Raw genomic sequence first — 16,462 nt, forward strand, 5'->3', positions numbered from 1 at the left:
GGTGCTGGGGTCAGTGCCAGATGCTGGGGACTCAAAGTCCAGCAAAGCAACATCTCTGCCCCAAAGAGCTAGTCGAAGGTGGTGGTAGTCCTCGGTGTTAGAGTTTAACCCCCACGCTACTTTCCTCTAGGGGTTTCAGGAGGAAAACATGGAGATAAAAGCTATTTGGAAGTTTGCAGACCCAGGACAAATGAAGGCTTGTGGGCGCCTAGGGCATCAAAGCCGACCTGTGGCTCTCTGATGGGTCCCTGTGAGGCAGGGTTAGGATGGGCAGCGCCTGTGGGCTCTCAGCACCCGCACTCTGGCACAGTTGCTCTTCGGTGGTCTCAAGGCCTGAGAGAAGGAGATGCAGACTCCCACGCCTCTGACCGTATTCCCTCCTTCAGCCCACATTCACAAGGCAGAGTGCCAGCCGGATAGGAAGAGAGGCGAGGATTCCAAAGAACTGGAAGATGCACCCTGAGCTGTGTGGGCTAATAATGAGAGCGGGATGCTCATGGGAGGACAGCAGCTCCTCTCCCAGCTTGAGATGACTCCAGGCACCAGTGTCTTCTAGATGGAATTGCTCACAATGCTCCCTATGCCAGGGGTGTTGGGTACGAGGCCTTTGACCACAGCTTTTGGAAAAGGAACAGAAATGGCTACTTCTAGAATAAACATACATGAAAACCGAGAAGGTAAAGGGCACTATTCAAAAGAGCACTGGGCGGGAAGAGAGGAAGCTGCCAGTGTACTGTGTAGCCTTGGGCAAGCTTATCTCCCCGTATAAAATAGCTGTAATAAATGGCTGCTGTGTGTTCACTGCTGCTGTGTGCCAGGCACCATGCTAACACACTTCACATAAAAGATCTCGCTGAATCTCTTCTACAGTGATTCGGGTAGGTGCTAATATTTGCATTAAATAGGTGGAGATGGATTATCTGTCACCAAATTGGCTTGATCCTACCTCCAGGTTGTAGCTTGCATCAGTACATTTCTTGACAGATCCGAGTGCTTTCTTCTTCTCCCTGGACTTCCCTCTTGCCCAGTTTACCCAATTTCAGGCAGCCCTCCCATTCCCCTGTCTTTTCACCCTCCAACATAACTCAGACCTCACTCTTCAGCTTAAAACCCATCAGTGGCATCCCGTTGCCCTTGGGATCACACGGGCAGTCTTTACCAGAACCTGGAGGCTTGTGCCACCCTGCCACGCTGGGCCACTCTGTCCCCGACCACTTCTGCAATGCCCCTGCTCTCAGCTATTTATCCTGCCTTGGTCTTTGCACACCCAGAGCATACTTGCTTTCTCTCTGCCCAGGGCTAACTTCTCATCCTTGGAGAGAGGCCTTGGCACCCTTCTTGTGCCCCCGGTCTTTCTTACTGCAATTAGTGATACATATGTTTTATTGTTGTTTAGTATTTTCCCCTAGACTATTACCTGGAGGAAAGCAGAAACCATGCCTGCATTGTTCTACATTTTACAACCCCTCACTCCCACCCCACGAGCCCAGCACAATGCCAGGCGTGGAGTAGGTGCTCAACTGGGTTTGCATTTTTGTTTATATGTGTGAAGGCTGGAGGCTGGTGATCCGTCCGAGATCGCACAGCCAGTGCCGGGGCCCGCGCTCTAAAGGCTGGAAAGGCGCCCGGCAAGGGAGCCGGACCGAACTTTGAGCAGAGTCCGAGGGGCCGGCGCAGCGCGGGCGGCCTCGACAGTAGCGGTCGAGTGCTCACGGTTGGGGCGATTGGCTCCAGGGCCGGCGGCGCGGGCGGGCCGGCGGCTGCAGTTCCCGGGGGGGCCGCCGGGGGCATAGCCGAGGTTGGAGGGCAGACGCGCCGAGTCACGCCGGCAAGGGAGGGGCCTCGGGCCCGGCGGCGAACACGGGAGCTGCTGGCCGGAGCGGGAGCCGGAACGGCGGGAGGCCGCCGGCAGGTGAGGGGCGCGCCTGGCGAGTTCTGCGGGACCCCCGCGCCTGCAGGGCCCCAAGAAGCCGAAACAGCGTCCGGGGCCGGGGAGGAGAGGGCGGTCGTCTAGGACAGTGGTCCCGAACCTTTTTGCCACGAGGGACCGGTTTCGTGGAAAACAACTTTTCCACGGACGCCGGGGTGGGGTGGGGGGGTGGGGGGTTGAGGGGGGGAACGGTTCAGGCGGTAATGCGAGCGATAGGGGGGATGCAGAGCGGCAGATGAAGCTTCGCTCGCTCGCTCGCCCGCCGCTCACCTCCTGCTGTGCGGCCCGGTTCCTAACAGGCCGAGGACTGGTATCGGTCCGCGGCCCGGGGGTTGGTAACCCCTGGTCTAGGATGAAGGGCTCAGGCCTGCACCAACTCAGGTCCCCCAAAACTCAACGGGGAACTTTGCTCCCAGTGAGGACGGAGCAAACTCGCCCCCTCCGCGTCCGCTCCCCCCCAAATCCCTGCTAAGTCTTCCCAAGTAAGACAGACCCCCCCCTTCACCCCCCCCCCCAATCCCGGGAGGGCTCCGAGGGTCGCCGCTGGGCGGTGGAAGCTGCTGTGGGGCGGACGGAAGCCCGTGTCACAGGCAGGAGGAAAGCCTCAGTGTCCAGGAGGAAAATGCCCGGGGTTACCCAGTGCCCATAGGCTCCAGGGTGCACTGGGAGGTCCTGCTTCTCCACGGAGCCCCAGCTTCCGCGGGGGCACTAAGGCCAGAGGTGGCCCAACTAACTCTGGTGGGGCCGGAGGTTGGGGGGAAGCCCAGGACTCCTGATCCACCGGGAGCTGCTTTTAGTGCCTGATGTTGGGCGCTTTTCTTGAACAGCACCCACTAAACACACCCTGCCTTTCCCCTCTGATTAGACTCCCTTTGACCCTTGGTTGTACCGTGAGGGTGGGGAGGGGAGAGGTGCTCAGGAGCTGATGGTCCCACAGGAGGACAGGCACAGGGCAGAGGGTCAGACACAGTTTGTGAAGGGGCTTCCAGGTGTCCCGGCTCTGCACCTTGTGTTCAAAGGCCAACATGTAAAATATGTAAATATATAAATTATCAAGGAGGCCTGCTTGGGTGTGTGTATGTGCCCCAAGCTTTCAGAGCCCTCCAAGGAAGACCGTGTGTAACCCTGCATCTGGAGGGTCCATTTCAGAGGAGAAGACTGAGGCCCAGCTGGGCGGGGCCTTGCTCAGGACTACCCAGCAGTTAAGGAGGAGCTGGGTAGAGGGGGTGTTCTCCAGGGCCAGCCTGATCTTTGTGTCGGGTGGTGAAAAGAGGAAGCCAGGGTCCAGGCACAGATCATGGGGATGTTAAGGGAACCACAAAGTGACTGGCTCCCAGGAGACTGTACAAGTTGTGTGGCCTAGGCTTCAGCACCGGAGCCTGTATGACACTGCATGAACCTGTCTGCCCAGAAGTGCCCTCTCCTGAGGGCATGAAAGGACAGCCCTCTTCAGACTTTGAGCCTCTTTCAGAAATTGGTCTTTTTGGGTTTTGTTCACCATGTGTTCCCTGGGGGACTGGCCATGGAGTGCCCACTCTCAGCCTGGTCCCTGGTGTCCAGTGAGGGAGGCTGCCCACCCCTCTGCCTTCGCCGGGTTGGAGAGATATATTCATGGTGCTTCAAGTCACACTGTAGGCCCTCTCGTCCAGGACGGCCACTCTGGAAACGGCTGTGGAAACCTACCTTGGGGGTAACTGGTGAGCGCTCAAAAGCCGGGTGTTTTATTTGTAATCTCTATGAAATAATTCTGGGAGGACATCTTTGCTTTTTTTTTTTTTTTTTAATTTATTTTTTTATTTATTTATGGCTGTGTTGGGTCTTTGTTTCTGTGCGAGGGCTTTCTCTAGTTGTGGCAAGTGGGGGCCACTCTTCATCGCGGTGCACGGGCGGCCTCTCTTGTTGTGGAGCACAGGCTCCAGACGCACAAGCTCAGCAATTGTGGTTCACGGGCCTAGTTGCTCCGCGGCATGTGGGATCTTCCCAGACCAGGGCTCGAACCCGTGTCCCCTGCATTGGCAGGCAGATTCTCAACCACTGTGCCACCAGGGAAGCCCGACATCTTTGCTTTGATTAGAGCCCACATGGTTCCGCTGTGTGTCTTCTGAGGCGTGACCTCCCCACAGCTTTGGCCTAAATATAACTTCCTTGTTTTTCAGTAGATTCCTAAAAGCCCTTTGTCTGTATTATTAGAGAAGAATCCCCCTGGGATCAGGCTGGGTGTCCTTGGCAGAGAAAACAGGATTTACGGAGAAAATTTGAGTATAGACCATATTGTGTGTGTGTTGGGGGAGGGGCAAAGGCAAAATTACTTAGGAGTTGCTGGACAGTTAGGAATTGTTTTCTTGGAACTGCTTTTTTTTTTTTAATAAATTTATTTATTTTATTTATTTATTTTTGGCTGCGTTGGGTCTTCGTTGCTGCGTGTGGGCTTCCTCTAGTTGTGGCAAGTGGGGGCTACTCTTCACAGCAGTGTGCGGGCTTCTCACTGCGGTGGCTTATCTTGTTGTGGAGCATGGGCTCTGGGTGCGCGGGCTTCAGTAGTTGTGGCATGTGGGCTCAGTAGTTGTGGCTCGCGGGCTGTAGAGCGCAGGCTCAGTACTTGTGGCGCACGGGCTTAGTTGATCAGTGGCATGTGGGATCTTCTGGGACCAGGGCTCGAACCCGTGTCCCCTGCATTGGCAGGCGAATTCTTAACCACTGCACCACCAGGGAAGTCCCCTTGGACCTGCTTTTATGCTAACATTCCTGCATCTGGGAAGATTCAGTTAAGATTCTCTGTGCTCATTCTCTTGCCTTGATGGTCAGTAAAATCAGATGGTAGGTTTGCAGTTCCTCAAAAAGTAAAATCTAGAGTTACCATAGGACCCAGCAATTTCACTCCCAGGTATAAACTCAAGAGAATCTTTTGTTCACACAAAAAGTTGTACACAGATATTCATAGCAGCCTTATTCATATTAGCCAAAAGGTGGAAACAACCCAAATGTCCATCAACTGACAAATGGATAAACAAAATGTGGTATCTCCATACAATGGAATATTACTCAGCCATAAAAAGGAATGAAATACCTCTACAAGTTACAGCTTGAATGAATCCTGACAATATTGCGCTAAGTGAAAGAAGCCAGACACAAAACGTATGGAATAGGCAAATCTATAGCGACAGAAAGATTACTGGTTGTCAGGGCCTGGAGGGAGGAGGGAATGGGGAGTGAATGCTAATGGATGTGGAGTCTTTTTGGGGAGGGGGTGATGAAAATGTTCTGGTATTAGATTGTGGTGATGGTTGCATAACTTTATGAATGTACTAGAAACCACTGAGTTTTACACTCAAAAATAGTGAATTTTATAATATATGAAAAAAAATCTCAATTAAAAACATTAGATGGTAGGAAGCCAGCTCTGTCTTTAAAGCTTTATTATTTCATTTAAAAACATTCAAACAGTACAAAAAAGGGGAAAAAAAGCTCAAAGAAGAAAGTAAAAACATCATCTGGCAACCACTATTAGCATTTTGGTTTAGAGTGCAGATCTGGGCAGACTGTTGAGGATTGAACTGGGGCAAGTTACTGAAATTCTTTCCAAAATGAGGAGGAAACCCCACCTATTCAATGCAAAGGCATTGATAAAAGCGCAGTGGACGCTCACTGTTGTCATCATTACTTGTATGTGTGTATATGTAGCTAGGTGCCTGGGTCTGATGGCCCACAGTGGAGATTAGGCTCTACATGACTTTCTATTATCTGACTCTGATGGACAAGTTTTCTTTTTTTTTTCTAAGACTTTATGTTTTTAGAGTAGTCTTAGGTTCACAGCAAAATTGAGTGGAAGGCACAGAAATTTCCTATATGCCTCCTGCCCTGACACGTGCATAGCCTCTCCCATTATCGACATCACTCACCAGAGTGGTCCGTTTGTTACTGAACCTACATTGACATAATCACCCACAGACCATAGCTTACATTACGTTTCACTCTTGGTCTTGTACAGTCTGTGGGTGTGGATGAATCGTGGACAGACTTTTCATGTAAACAATCTTCCACTGTAAAGTTGAATGTCTCCAGAATATTCCATCGTATGGGTGTGTAATAGTGTATCCTGTAATCTCCCCTTGGTGGAGGTTTCCATTGATTGATGGAGTCGCCCACTGATTGAGGCTGTTTGCCCAGCACTGCTGCTACATTAGAACATATAATTCAACATCATCAGTTGCACGCTTGCTTTTTGAGCACCTGCTGGGTGTGTGGCTAGGAGTGCTGGTCCATGGCTTAAGCTGATGATTTAGGTGTCTGGTGAAGTAGGTCATGGCCGAGCAGAGGGGAGTCTAGCTGTCCTCGGGTCCAGGTGAGAACTGGCATTGGAAGAGCCAAGGGAGAGGCGGGTGTCCAAGAGTGTTGGGCAAGGGAAGCTGCCGAGGAGAAAGGGTGGAATGGGCTGGAGCGCCACCGGGCCCCCATTCCCCAAGTGGGTGTGTCAGAGGTCAGTGGAGGAGAGTGAAGAGCAGATTCCGGGTGGGTGTGTCAGAGGTCAGTGGAGGAGAGAGAAGAGCAGATTCCGGGAGAGGCCTCGGGCGGCTTGTGGCGTGGCCCCTCCCCTCCCTGGCGCAGCTGTGGCAGCCCCTCCTGGGCCTGGCTGTGCCCTCAGGCCCCACACTCTGCACCGGAACTCTCAAGGATCAATTCACCTTTACTGAGGGCTGTGCCTAGTTGGGTGAGGCCAGGGTTTGTCCTCTGGGGAAGCCAGTTAATGATCCTGGGGGGCTGAGGGAGCAGGGGTTCAACTCCTTTGGCTAACCCACTGCCCATCAGGCCTGTGCCGGGCTCACTGGGCTTTCTTCCCTGCGAGGGCCCCAGGGCAGCATGTAGGCCCAGACACTGCCCTAGCATGACAGGCCCTCTGTGTGTGCTGTCCCCTGTCCCCTGCCCTCCTGGCTGCCCCACCTTGTTCCCTGAACCCCTCCCACCCCCTCCCTTCCTGCCACTGGACTGCTTGGCCTAAGCTGTTCCCTCTGTGAAGAAGGCCCCTGGCCCCAGCTGTTTTTCAAGGCTCCACCTTGAGCTTCCCTGGGTGGTCCATGGTGGACCCCTCTCCCCAACAAGCTGGGTAGCGTCTCTCAGGCCTGTGCCCCGCCAGCTTGGAAGCAGAGCTCTCTGGGTGTTTCTCTGACCTCTTCGCTGGCTGCTGGCCCCAAGGGCAGGCTGGCACAGAGGGCGCCATGTTGAAGGGGCAGGTGAAATGCACCCCTTCCATAGCTTGCCTGACTGCCTGCCACATTCCCAGGCCCTGCTCAGCTTCTGGTGTCCGCCCCTGTCCCTGGCTGGTCCCTGGGGCCCTCTTGGGTCCTGGCCTAGGTGGCAGATTCAGCCTGATGGACACTCACAGGGCCAGCTCTGGACCACCTACTGAGGGCCTGGAGCAGTGAAGGTGACACTGCCTGCTGGGGGACTTGTTTTGGTCCCAGCCCTAGAATGCACAAGCCTCAATGCATTGGGGACCATTTAGCCAATGAGAAACAAAGTTAAATCCCCTCCAATCTCCTATGACAGATCTACCCTCCCTCGCCCAGGTTTTCACTTCCCCAGAGGAGAAATTAGACAGTGTGCATTTGAATACCAATGACAACAGTGTCTGGAGGTCCAACCGTAAGCTGCCCCCGTAAGTGTGGGAAGATCTGGGGACCATCTTGGGGGTCACCATGTCTTGGAAACCTATTGTGCAAGGACATTTTAGGCTATCTCCTCCCATTACAGGGGGTAAGTGGAGGCCCAGAGAGGGGAGGGGTTGTGCCCCAGACTACACACCTGATGGAGGACAGAGTGGTGACCTTCCGGCTGCCTGCAGTGCTGTCTGAGAGGTGGGCTGGAATGTTCTTCCCCATTGAGCTTTTCGACAGCTTGCTGTCTGTCCACTTCCTCCCTCCTTGCCGTGCTCACATGTGAGTGTGAGCCTGGTGCACACTTGGCCTGCAGACCTGGCCCTCCATCCTCTGCAGATACTCTCTTCGATTGCAGGTTCCCTTTCCTCGACATCAAGCAGGACCTTGCACCCCCTGCCCCTCTCACTGGAGCCCACGTGATGAGCGCTTCTCCATTCTCTTTCTCACCAGCAGACTTCCTTTTTGGTCCTTAACCAGCACTGTTTCTTCTCCCAGCAGAGATTTCTCCCTGCCCCCTTCCTCCTGGGGGGTGTCACCCACCAGTCGCAGTGTACATCCTCTGTTCCAGGAATGCTCAGGGGACCACCTGCCCACAGCAGACCCCTCCTCCCCACCCCACTGTCATGGCCTTAGTCACATCGCATCCTGTTTTGCAGGCTGATTGTCATAACCTGCTAATTGATCCCCTCAGACCTGGAACTGAAGCTGGTGACGTGTGAGCTGGGTGGAATCTGGTCGCAGTGTTTGCTTAGTGTGGTGCTTAAAGAATTTTGTTTAGTTCTTTTAATGTGGCCTGTGCTTACCAATTCCCCAGAGGTGTACCCACCGTTTCTGGTTACCGTGCACCTGCCCAGCTTCCCACAGCTACATCATCCGCCTGGCGCTTTGAGTTTGAAACCCTGCCTTTACAAGGGCTGAGACCATATCTGTCTGTCCATCTCTCTGACCATGGCATCCGTAGCACAGAACATGTCAAAGAGCAGGAGGTCCATTAATTTACTGTTGAGTGAACAAATATATTTATGAGTGAAAAAAAGTGCAAAAACTGTTGTTTAACATGTGCAAAAAAAAATAATCATGATTGTAGGTGCACAGAATATCTCTGGAAGGATTCATGTAAACTTGGTAACAGTAGATGCCTTGGAGAAGGGAGCTGGGTGGTTGAGGGGATGAGATGGAATTAGGATACTCCTTGTTCCTTTGGAATTTAATTCAAATTTTACAAAAATTGGAATTTCATTAAAAGATGATCACATACTTTTAAAAGATCAAGTCTTGGCATTTGAGGCCATTCTTTTTTTTTTTTTTTTTTAAAGGGCAGCGGCTTAAGAATCCACCTGCTTTTTTTTGAAGATGGATCGATTGATTGATTGATTGCTATGTTGGGTCTTCGTTTCTGTGCTAGGGCTTTCTCTAGCTGCGGCAAGTGGGGGCCACTCTTCATCGCGGTGCGCGGGCCTCTCACTATCGCGGCCTCTCTTGTTGCGGAGCACAGGCTCCAGACGCGCAGGCTCAGCAGTTGTGGTTCACGGGCCCAGCTGCTCCACGGCATGTGGGATCCTCCCAGACCAGGGCTCGAACCCGTGTCCCCTGCATTAGCAGGCAGACTCCCAACCACTACGCCACCAGGGAAGCCCCCTTGAGGCCATTCTTGACGTGGACCCACCTCTGCCCACCCAGCCCTCGAGCCCCCCTCAATCTGATGTGGTCTCTCCTCCTACCCCAGCAGCACCTGGTCCGAGATGGGGTCCCAGGTCTCGATGGACGTGGGAGCCGTGCACGTGGTGATCGTGGGCGGAGGCTTTGGCGGCATCGCGGCCGCCAGCCAACTGCAGGCGCTGAACATCCCCTTCGTGCTGGTGGACATGAAGGACTCCTTCCACCACAACGTGGCAGCCCTCCGGGCCTCCGTGGAGAGTGGTAATGGGCTTTTCTCTGGGGCTTTCTTTATGACAGTGGTCTTGTCACCACTGTGGATCACAGGGTGGTTTTCTCCCGTTAGGGCAAGGTGCCTAAATTCCACCGTTAGACAAATTCCGGGGAATCTTAAGGTCCCTGGCCTTAAGCAGCTACCATACCAAGGCCCCAGAAGTCAGAGCGAGAGCTTCTCCGAGGACCTGGGGCCCAGACTGGCGCTTTAGTGGGGTAGTGGGTACCCAGGGGCTGTTTAACCAAGGGGCCCCTGTTGACATGCAGCTCTGGAAATGTTCTGAGTTATTCTGGCCTCCTGTGGGCAGCCCAGTTTTACACCGTGACCTCCTTTCTGTCCATTCCCCAGGGTTTGCCAAAAAGACATTCATTTCCTACTCGGTGACCTTCAAGGAAAACTTCCGGCAGGGCCTGGTGGTTGAGATAGACCTGAAGAATCAGACGGTGCTGCTGGAGGACGGCGAGGTGAACCCAGCGGGGGCTGGCCATCCTCAGCTGGCTTCAGGGAGCCCCTGGGATGTGGCTGCTGGTGGGAGGACACCTGGACCCGTCTCCTCAGGGGCAAGGGCCCCCCATGCCCGCCTGGTGCCTGGCAGATAGCAGATGCCTCCTGAGCAAAGGCTGGGCCCCAGCAGCCACAGGAGAGCGGTGCAGAGCCTTCCCTGTATGCGCGGCACTGTTTTAAGCCTCACGTGATCTCCTTTAATGCCCACTGTGACCCTGTGAGGGAGGTGGAGTAGCCTCGGTGCACCCAGAGTTTAAGAGGGCTGCCCGAGACCCCACAGCTGGAGAGACTCAGCCAGGATTTGGACCCAGGCAGCTTTGCCCCAGAGCCCTCACCCTGAGAGCCAGGGTCCCAGCCCAGGGGCCCCCTCACTGTCTGGAATCAAAGGGTAGGCACCACGATCCCACATCGCCCTGGCGGGCAGAGGTTTTCTTCCTGAAGTTTGTGTCCCTCAGCCTGGGGTCTGAAACGGTGCCTGGTGTATCCTTGTGGGACCAGAGCTCCGTCAGCAAGCTGCCAGCAGCCCACCCGCCATGCTGAGGGTACCCTCCAGCCTGGCCCTCTACTCTAGTCAAAGCTAAGGGGGGACTGTACAAAGGGGCTCCAATTCCTGTCCTCAGTGAGTGTGTGGTTTAGTGTGAATGAATCAATCTTCCTTGAATCAATTTTAAGGCTGTAGAATCTCCAGTTGGCAAGATTACTGCGAACGTCCTTATCCTGTGGTTTTGGGTCCATGAGGGCATCTCAGGCCTCCACGGGAGTAGTGGGGTCTGAGTGGGATACAGACCCTCCAGTCCCCCTTCCATCAGAGCAGCTCTGGGTTTGTCAGTTTTATATATTTAGGCTCCAAACAGGATATCCGCCCCCCCCTTTGTTTTTTTTGGCCGGGTTAGGGGGAAATTTTTTCTAAAATAATGGTAATAATAGGGAGATTCTAAACTAAGTCCACACTGGAAGCTGGAATCCTGCTTATTCCCCACGAGCCGTTTCCTGTTGCCTGCTCACCTGCCCCGCTGCTGTGGGGAGCTCTCCCCTCCCATCCTGTTTCACGGTGGGCAGTCCAGCAGGAGGAGAGCTCTGCCTCCTTGGGTATTTCCTGGGTTCTAGCGCCGTCCCTTGGTCTAACCAGTGATGGTTTTGTTCCCCTCGCAGGAGGCCTTTCTCCCTTGGTGCTCCTTGCCTGGTGGAGCCTGGGGTTGGACACAGGAGCCCAGGCCTGCCCTCACCATTCTTTCCCTTGCCCCTCCCAGGCCCTGTCCTTCGCATATCTCATCCTGGCCACGGGCAGCACTGGGCTCTTCCCAGGCAAGTTTAACCAGGTGTCCAACCAGCAGATGGCCATCCAGGCCTATGAGGACATGGTGACGCAGGTGAGCTGCCCGCTGCCCGGCGGTGGGACAGTGAGGGCAGAGCTGGGGGTGGGGGGCCCTGGGAGAGTGGAACAGCTGTGGGGATGCCCGGGGCTGCAGCAAGGAGCCCCCGGGGCTGCAGTGGCGCTGTAGAGATGGAGAGGAAGAGGCTCCTGGGAGGAGACCTTTGGACCTGTCATGAGGTCTGGACGTGAGCACCCAGACCTGCTCGTGTAGCGATTGGCTCCTGTTTGCACAGGGCTTGTGCTTTATAGAGCGGGCTTGGATCCATGCTCTCAGTCACTTCTCACGGGGATCTGGAGAGGTGGGTGGAATGGGTCTGTCCCCACTGAACACATGAGGTGTGGGGACCCAGAGAAGGTCATACAGCTGTGTGACCAAGGCCAGGTCTTTCTCTCTCTGCACAGCTGCTGAGAGGCCTGGGGAACCTCTGGCATAGTCACGAGCAGACGTTAGAGTGGAGGTTAGGAACCCGACCTGGAACTCAGGCAGATCCGGGTCACCTGCAAGGTGGGCAGGTAGTGAGAGTTGAGTGAGAAATGCAGGGAGACACCCAGCAAGAGCTGGCCCCAAGGCAGCACATTTGGACCCTGAACTTGTAAGGGGTTCTCTACGCTTCTTTAGCCAAGGAACCCACTCCCTAGGCTGGACCCCGAGGCAGGGCGGATTTGAGGGTGCACCTTACGTTTCCTCCTTCTCCAGGTCCAGAGCTCACAATCCATCGTGGTGGTCGGAGGAGGCTCTGCGGGAGTGGAGATGGCAGCAGAGATTAAAACAGAATACCCTGAGAAAGAGGTAGGCCAGTGGCCTTGGCCTTGAACTCTCAGAGCCGGGCTTCTTTTTTGTCTGATGAACATCAGACTTTGCTCAGGGCCTGGGAGGGGAGCCCCATTACCATAAAGTGGGAACATGTGTTTCCTGTCTCCTGCTTTCTGCACCGGGGGACCCCCTAAAGTCCCATTCTGCTGGGAATTTTACCTGGAGAGCCAGGGTGCGACCTAGTTCAGTGAGGGGTTCTGCCCTCTGGGCCAACCCGGAGGACCACGCCCCCGGGGGATACATTATGAAAGGTTAACTCCCGTGTCCCCTGCAGTAATGTGGCCTTTGTGATATAAACGTAGACTTTGATTGCCTCTTTTTGCTAACAACCAGCTTGATCAAAGACACCCTCGTCGGTGTCTTGTCTGGAGCAAGCACAGCCTTTTGGTCTTTAAGGGACAGTAGCCCTTGCCCTAAACAGCACGTAGGGGGACCCCGAAGTGTACACCTCACAGCCCATGCTGGGGAAGGACTGGCCAGCACTGCCTCTTTTTAGTGATAAAGGGATGGAGACCCTGCTGGCATCCTGGAGAGAAAGGGAGCGGGCTGTAACGGCTCAGCCTAGGGCTGAGTGATGATCAGCAGTTATGGGTCCTTGAGGCAAGAGCTTGCCTGCAGCTGATGCCAGATCAGCTTCTGGGAGCCACGTGGAGCCTGTGTCTGGTTCTTTTTCCCTAGGGAAAGGCAGGATGGTTTTGAAAAGTAAGATCAATATGGGCTAATTTAATTATATGGCTATTCTCTGACAAATTATTGGAAATTATTATGGGTGGTTGATGTAGAAGTTTATTAATTTTGATTTATGGGGTAAAGACTGGTCTGAAGTAGTAAATAACTCAGTATAATTCCCAAATGTTTATAACTAATAGACAAATAAGAGTAATAGTAGCCACCCTTCATTAAGGAGTCAGTATGTGCTGAGTTACGTGCTTTATACTTACTTTCTCGTTTCATCATTACAAAATTCCTATGAGTAGGACTGTGATCCATCTTACTGGGTCTTCAGGAGCTGTCTGAGTGGGTATCTGAGATGGGATTTCAACCCAGGCAGTCTGATTTCAAAGCTCGAGCTTTGGACATCACGACAGGCTTCCTCCCACTTTGCTGTGCTGACCCAGACAGCAAGTGGACGTGCCTGGAAGCACCAGTTTTAGCACCAGCCTTAATGTAAATGTCAGCCTGATTTACAGTTAGACTGTCGATGGCTTATATATAGACTGTATAAGTGCCCAAGGATGCTTGAAAATAGTTTTCCACGTGGCCCTTGGTGAGGTGTGTGTTGTGAAGCATTAGCACATCTGAAAAAATCCTATCCCGCGAGATGTGGGCTCCAGCCCCGCTCACCATTAACTGGTTCTAGCAGTGGGCAAAGTACTTCTCTGGGGCCTCAGTTTCCTCAGCTGTAAACTGGAAGTTGGGGAGGAGGTGGGAGAGACAGGCTGATGTGTTTTCAAGCCTCTTTGTGTGAGCAGGAGACTCAGTGGCTCCTTCTCTGCCCTGCGGTTGTTTGTCCCCAGGTCACTCTCATTCACTCCCAAATGGCCCTCGCAGACAAGGAGCTCCTGCCCTGTGTCCGGCAGGAAGTGAAGGAGATCCTGCTCCGGAAGGGCGTGCAGCTGCTGCTGAGTATGTGCCAGGCCCCTCCTGCCCTGCCCCTCTCCCTGGCCCGGTGAGACTTGGCTGAGGCTTGGTCCCTGCTCACAGCCTGAGCGTGGCCGCGCTCAACCCCAGGCTCTCTGTGTCCTGAGGTGGGGCTGCAGAGCCTGTTTAGCCTTGTCGTCCAGCTGGAGGTGTGTCTGTCCCCAGGCAGGGCAGAGGCCCCGGTACTTATGGGATTTGCCTGTCATGGAGGCAGCACTGTCCTGGCGGTTGCTTTGGATACAGTACAGGTGGTGCCCATTTGTTGAATGGTTTAAAAAGTCATATAAAAGGGACTTCCCTGGCGGTCCAGTGGTTAAGACTCTGTGCTTCCAACGCAGGGGGCGCGGGTTCGATCCCTGGTCAGGGAACTAAGATTCCACGTGCTGTGTGGTGAGGCCAAAAAAAAAAATCGTATAAAAGATTTGACCTGAATTATGATATCTCTTTGGTGGAGAGAATAGGTGTTCTGGGTTTGTATTTTGAGGGTGGTGGAGAGCGTGGCTTCTGTCCAGAGCAGAAGGGAAGAGACCTACCCAGCATGTTAGAGTGGGGCTCTCGTCCGGGGGTGTGACACCCCCCCCCCACCCCAGTTCACAGGCCCGACCCTCTCACCTTTTGCAGGGCGGGCGAGGTGTCTGCTCTCTGCGAGCCGTCCTGGCGCCGGGGCTCCGCAGAAGTGGCTGTGCAGCCCTCTGCCTGCCTGCACTTGCTGGCAGTGAGGAGAGTGGGCCGGCCCTGGACTTCCCTTGCTTACCCCTGTTGGTGGTGAGCCCCGAGGGCTCATCTTGCCTGGTTAGGAGTGGACATTCAGGGAGGCGTGGTTGAGGTCTTCCTCAAGTAGCTTTTCCCAGAACCTCTTGGGAAACTCGGCCTCACTTCCCCAAATTGCTTCTTGGAACTTGCTTTCCATCGGATCCCTTGGGGCCAAATGTCCAGATTGTGTTTCTTGGGGTGGCAGAGCGGACCGGTCTCCAGCCCCCAGGCCAGCCCTGGCTTGGGCCCCAGCCTCGGTGGAGTGCCTGCCCTCTGCCAGCCTCCTGGTCACGGGCCTCCCCTGACAGGTGAGCGGGTGAGCAACCTGGAGGTGCTGCCTCTCAACGAGCATCGCGAGCGCATCACGGTGCGGACGGACAAAGGGACGGAGGTGGCCGCCAACCTGGTGATCGCCTGCAGCGGTATCAAGGTCAACAGTGTGGCCTACCGCAGCGCGTTTGGTAAGTGGGAGGCCGGGCCGTGACCCCCTCCCCAGGCTGCCTCCTCACCCTCCAGCCCCCGAGAAGGCCCTGCAGGCCTCTCCCCGAGGAACTGGCACTCCACCCTCCCACCCCCACCCCCAGTCTCAACAGCTCATTTGGTCTCTTCAAACTTTAAATTTAGGTTCGGGGCCACTCTTGCTGGGCTTTCCTCAGCTGTGTTGATGGTGATTTAGCCCAAGGTGGCCCAAGTGACCAGAATCTTCCAAAATCGGATCCCACCCCCTAGTGGTGAGAGATGGGAACAGGTTTCAGAAGGAAGAAAAAGATCTATTTTTCTGTTACTTTCCTTGGAACACTGATGCAGAGGAAATTCCAGGGTCAGGCCTTTCTCTGTTCGCAGGTGTGCTGCTCTCCCCAAACCCTGACCCAGACCTTTGCCACTTGAGCTTGGAAACGATCATGGGGAGAGGGGGATAATGAGGCCTCCGTTCGTAAAGCTGAATATTGACCTTTTGAGCTAACTGGAGGTGGGGGGAGCTGGAGGCTCAGTGGCTCCTTCTCGGGCCCCGAGGTGGCCATGTCCCCAGGTCCCCATCATTTACTCCCAGATACCTTTCCTGGACAAGAAGCTCCTGCTGTGTGTCTGGCAGGAAAGAATTATCCAATCCCAGAAGGAAGCTAGTCCAGGCCATGTGTGGGGCTGGGATCGAGGGCTTATAATATACAGAGATCCCAGCACTTAACACCTAATGGTCCTAATGGTATGTTTTCAAAGGTAAATTCTTTTAAGTCCCTTAAAAAGAAAAGTTTATCATCTATTAAAGCCCTGCATTTATTTTTAAAAATCTGATCCACATTCAAAAGGAAATCCAAGACTTGGCTAGGTTGTAACTTAATCATCATGAGTGAATCATTGTTAATCGTGGTAACTTATAAAGAGTCACGTGCGTTATATGAAATGACACTTGCTGGTCTTTCTGACCAGTTTCCACCCCAAAATAGTAACCTCGCCTTTGCAGGAAGAGTTCTGAGGGGGGGACTTCAGGCAGAAATAAACCGGACAGGAGGTTTGCCTCTTGAGGATGTGCCTTTGGAGGGTAGCTGGACCAGCACCACAGCCCATCCTCACTGTGTTCTGGTGACCACTTCTTGAGGCGGCTCAGGATCTTGGTTTTGGGCTGGTTTTCTGCAGGTGATCAGCTGGCCAGCGATGGCGCTCTGAAAGTGAACGAGTACCTCCAGGTGGAGGGCTACAGCCACATCTACGCCATCGGTGACTGCGCCGATGTGAGGGAGCCCAAGATGGCCTATCACGCCAGCCTCCACGCCAATGTCGCCGTGGCCAACATCGTCAACTCCATGAAACAGAGGCCCCTCAAAGCCTACAAGCCAGGTCAGGAAGCTCCCCACGCGGCACA

The 16,462-nt window shown here is 54.1% G+C and overlaps 1 protein-coding gene across 6 annotated transcripts in view; it reads left to right on the forward strand.

Moving 5' to 3' along the window:
* Positions 1-1,799: 1,799 nt before the first annotated feature.
* AIFM2 (apoptosis inducing factor mitochondria associated 2) overlaps positions 1,800-16,462 on the forward strand; it is a 35,871-nt gene continuing 21,208 nt past the window's right edge. For 5 of the 6 annotated variants that reach the window (XR_449798.2, XM_057530978.1, XM_057530976.1 and 2 more), the window contains exons 1-8: positions 1,800-1,912; positions 9,311-9,504; positions 9,863-9,978; positions 11,269-11,388; positions 12,091-12,183; positions 13,725-13,833; positions 14,910-15,062; positions 16,237-16,437. Coding sequence is in view for 5 of the 6 variants with exons in the window: in XM_057530978.1 (XP_057386961.1) it covers positions 9,327-9,504; positions 9,863-9,978; positions 11,269-11,388; positions 12,091-12,183; positions 13,725-13,833; positions 14,910-15,062; positions 16,237-16,437 (970 nt within the window). In the remaining variant the exon portion in view is untranslated. The remainder of the gene's footprint in view (positions 1,913-9,310; positions 9,505-9,862; positions 9,979-11,268; positions 11,389-12,090; positions 12,184-13,724; positions 13,834-14,909; positions 15,063-16,236; positions 16,438-16,462) is intronic. The other variant, XM_057530977.1, reaches the window with a different exon arrangement.

The sequence above is a fragment of the Balaenoptera acutorostrata genome, chromosome 16 (genome assembly GCF_949987535.1).
Source record: "Balaenoptera acutorostrata chromosome 16, mBalAcu1.1, whole genome shotgun sequence".
In the NCBI taxonomy this organism is placed as follows: Eukaryota; Metazoa; Chordata; class Mammalia; order Artiodactyla; family Balaenopteridae; genus Balaenoptera; species Balaenoptera acutorostrata.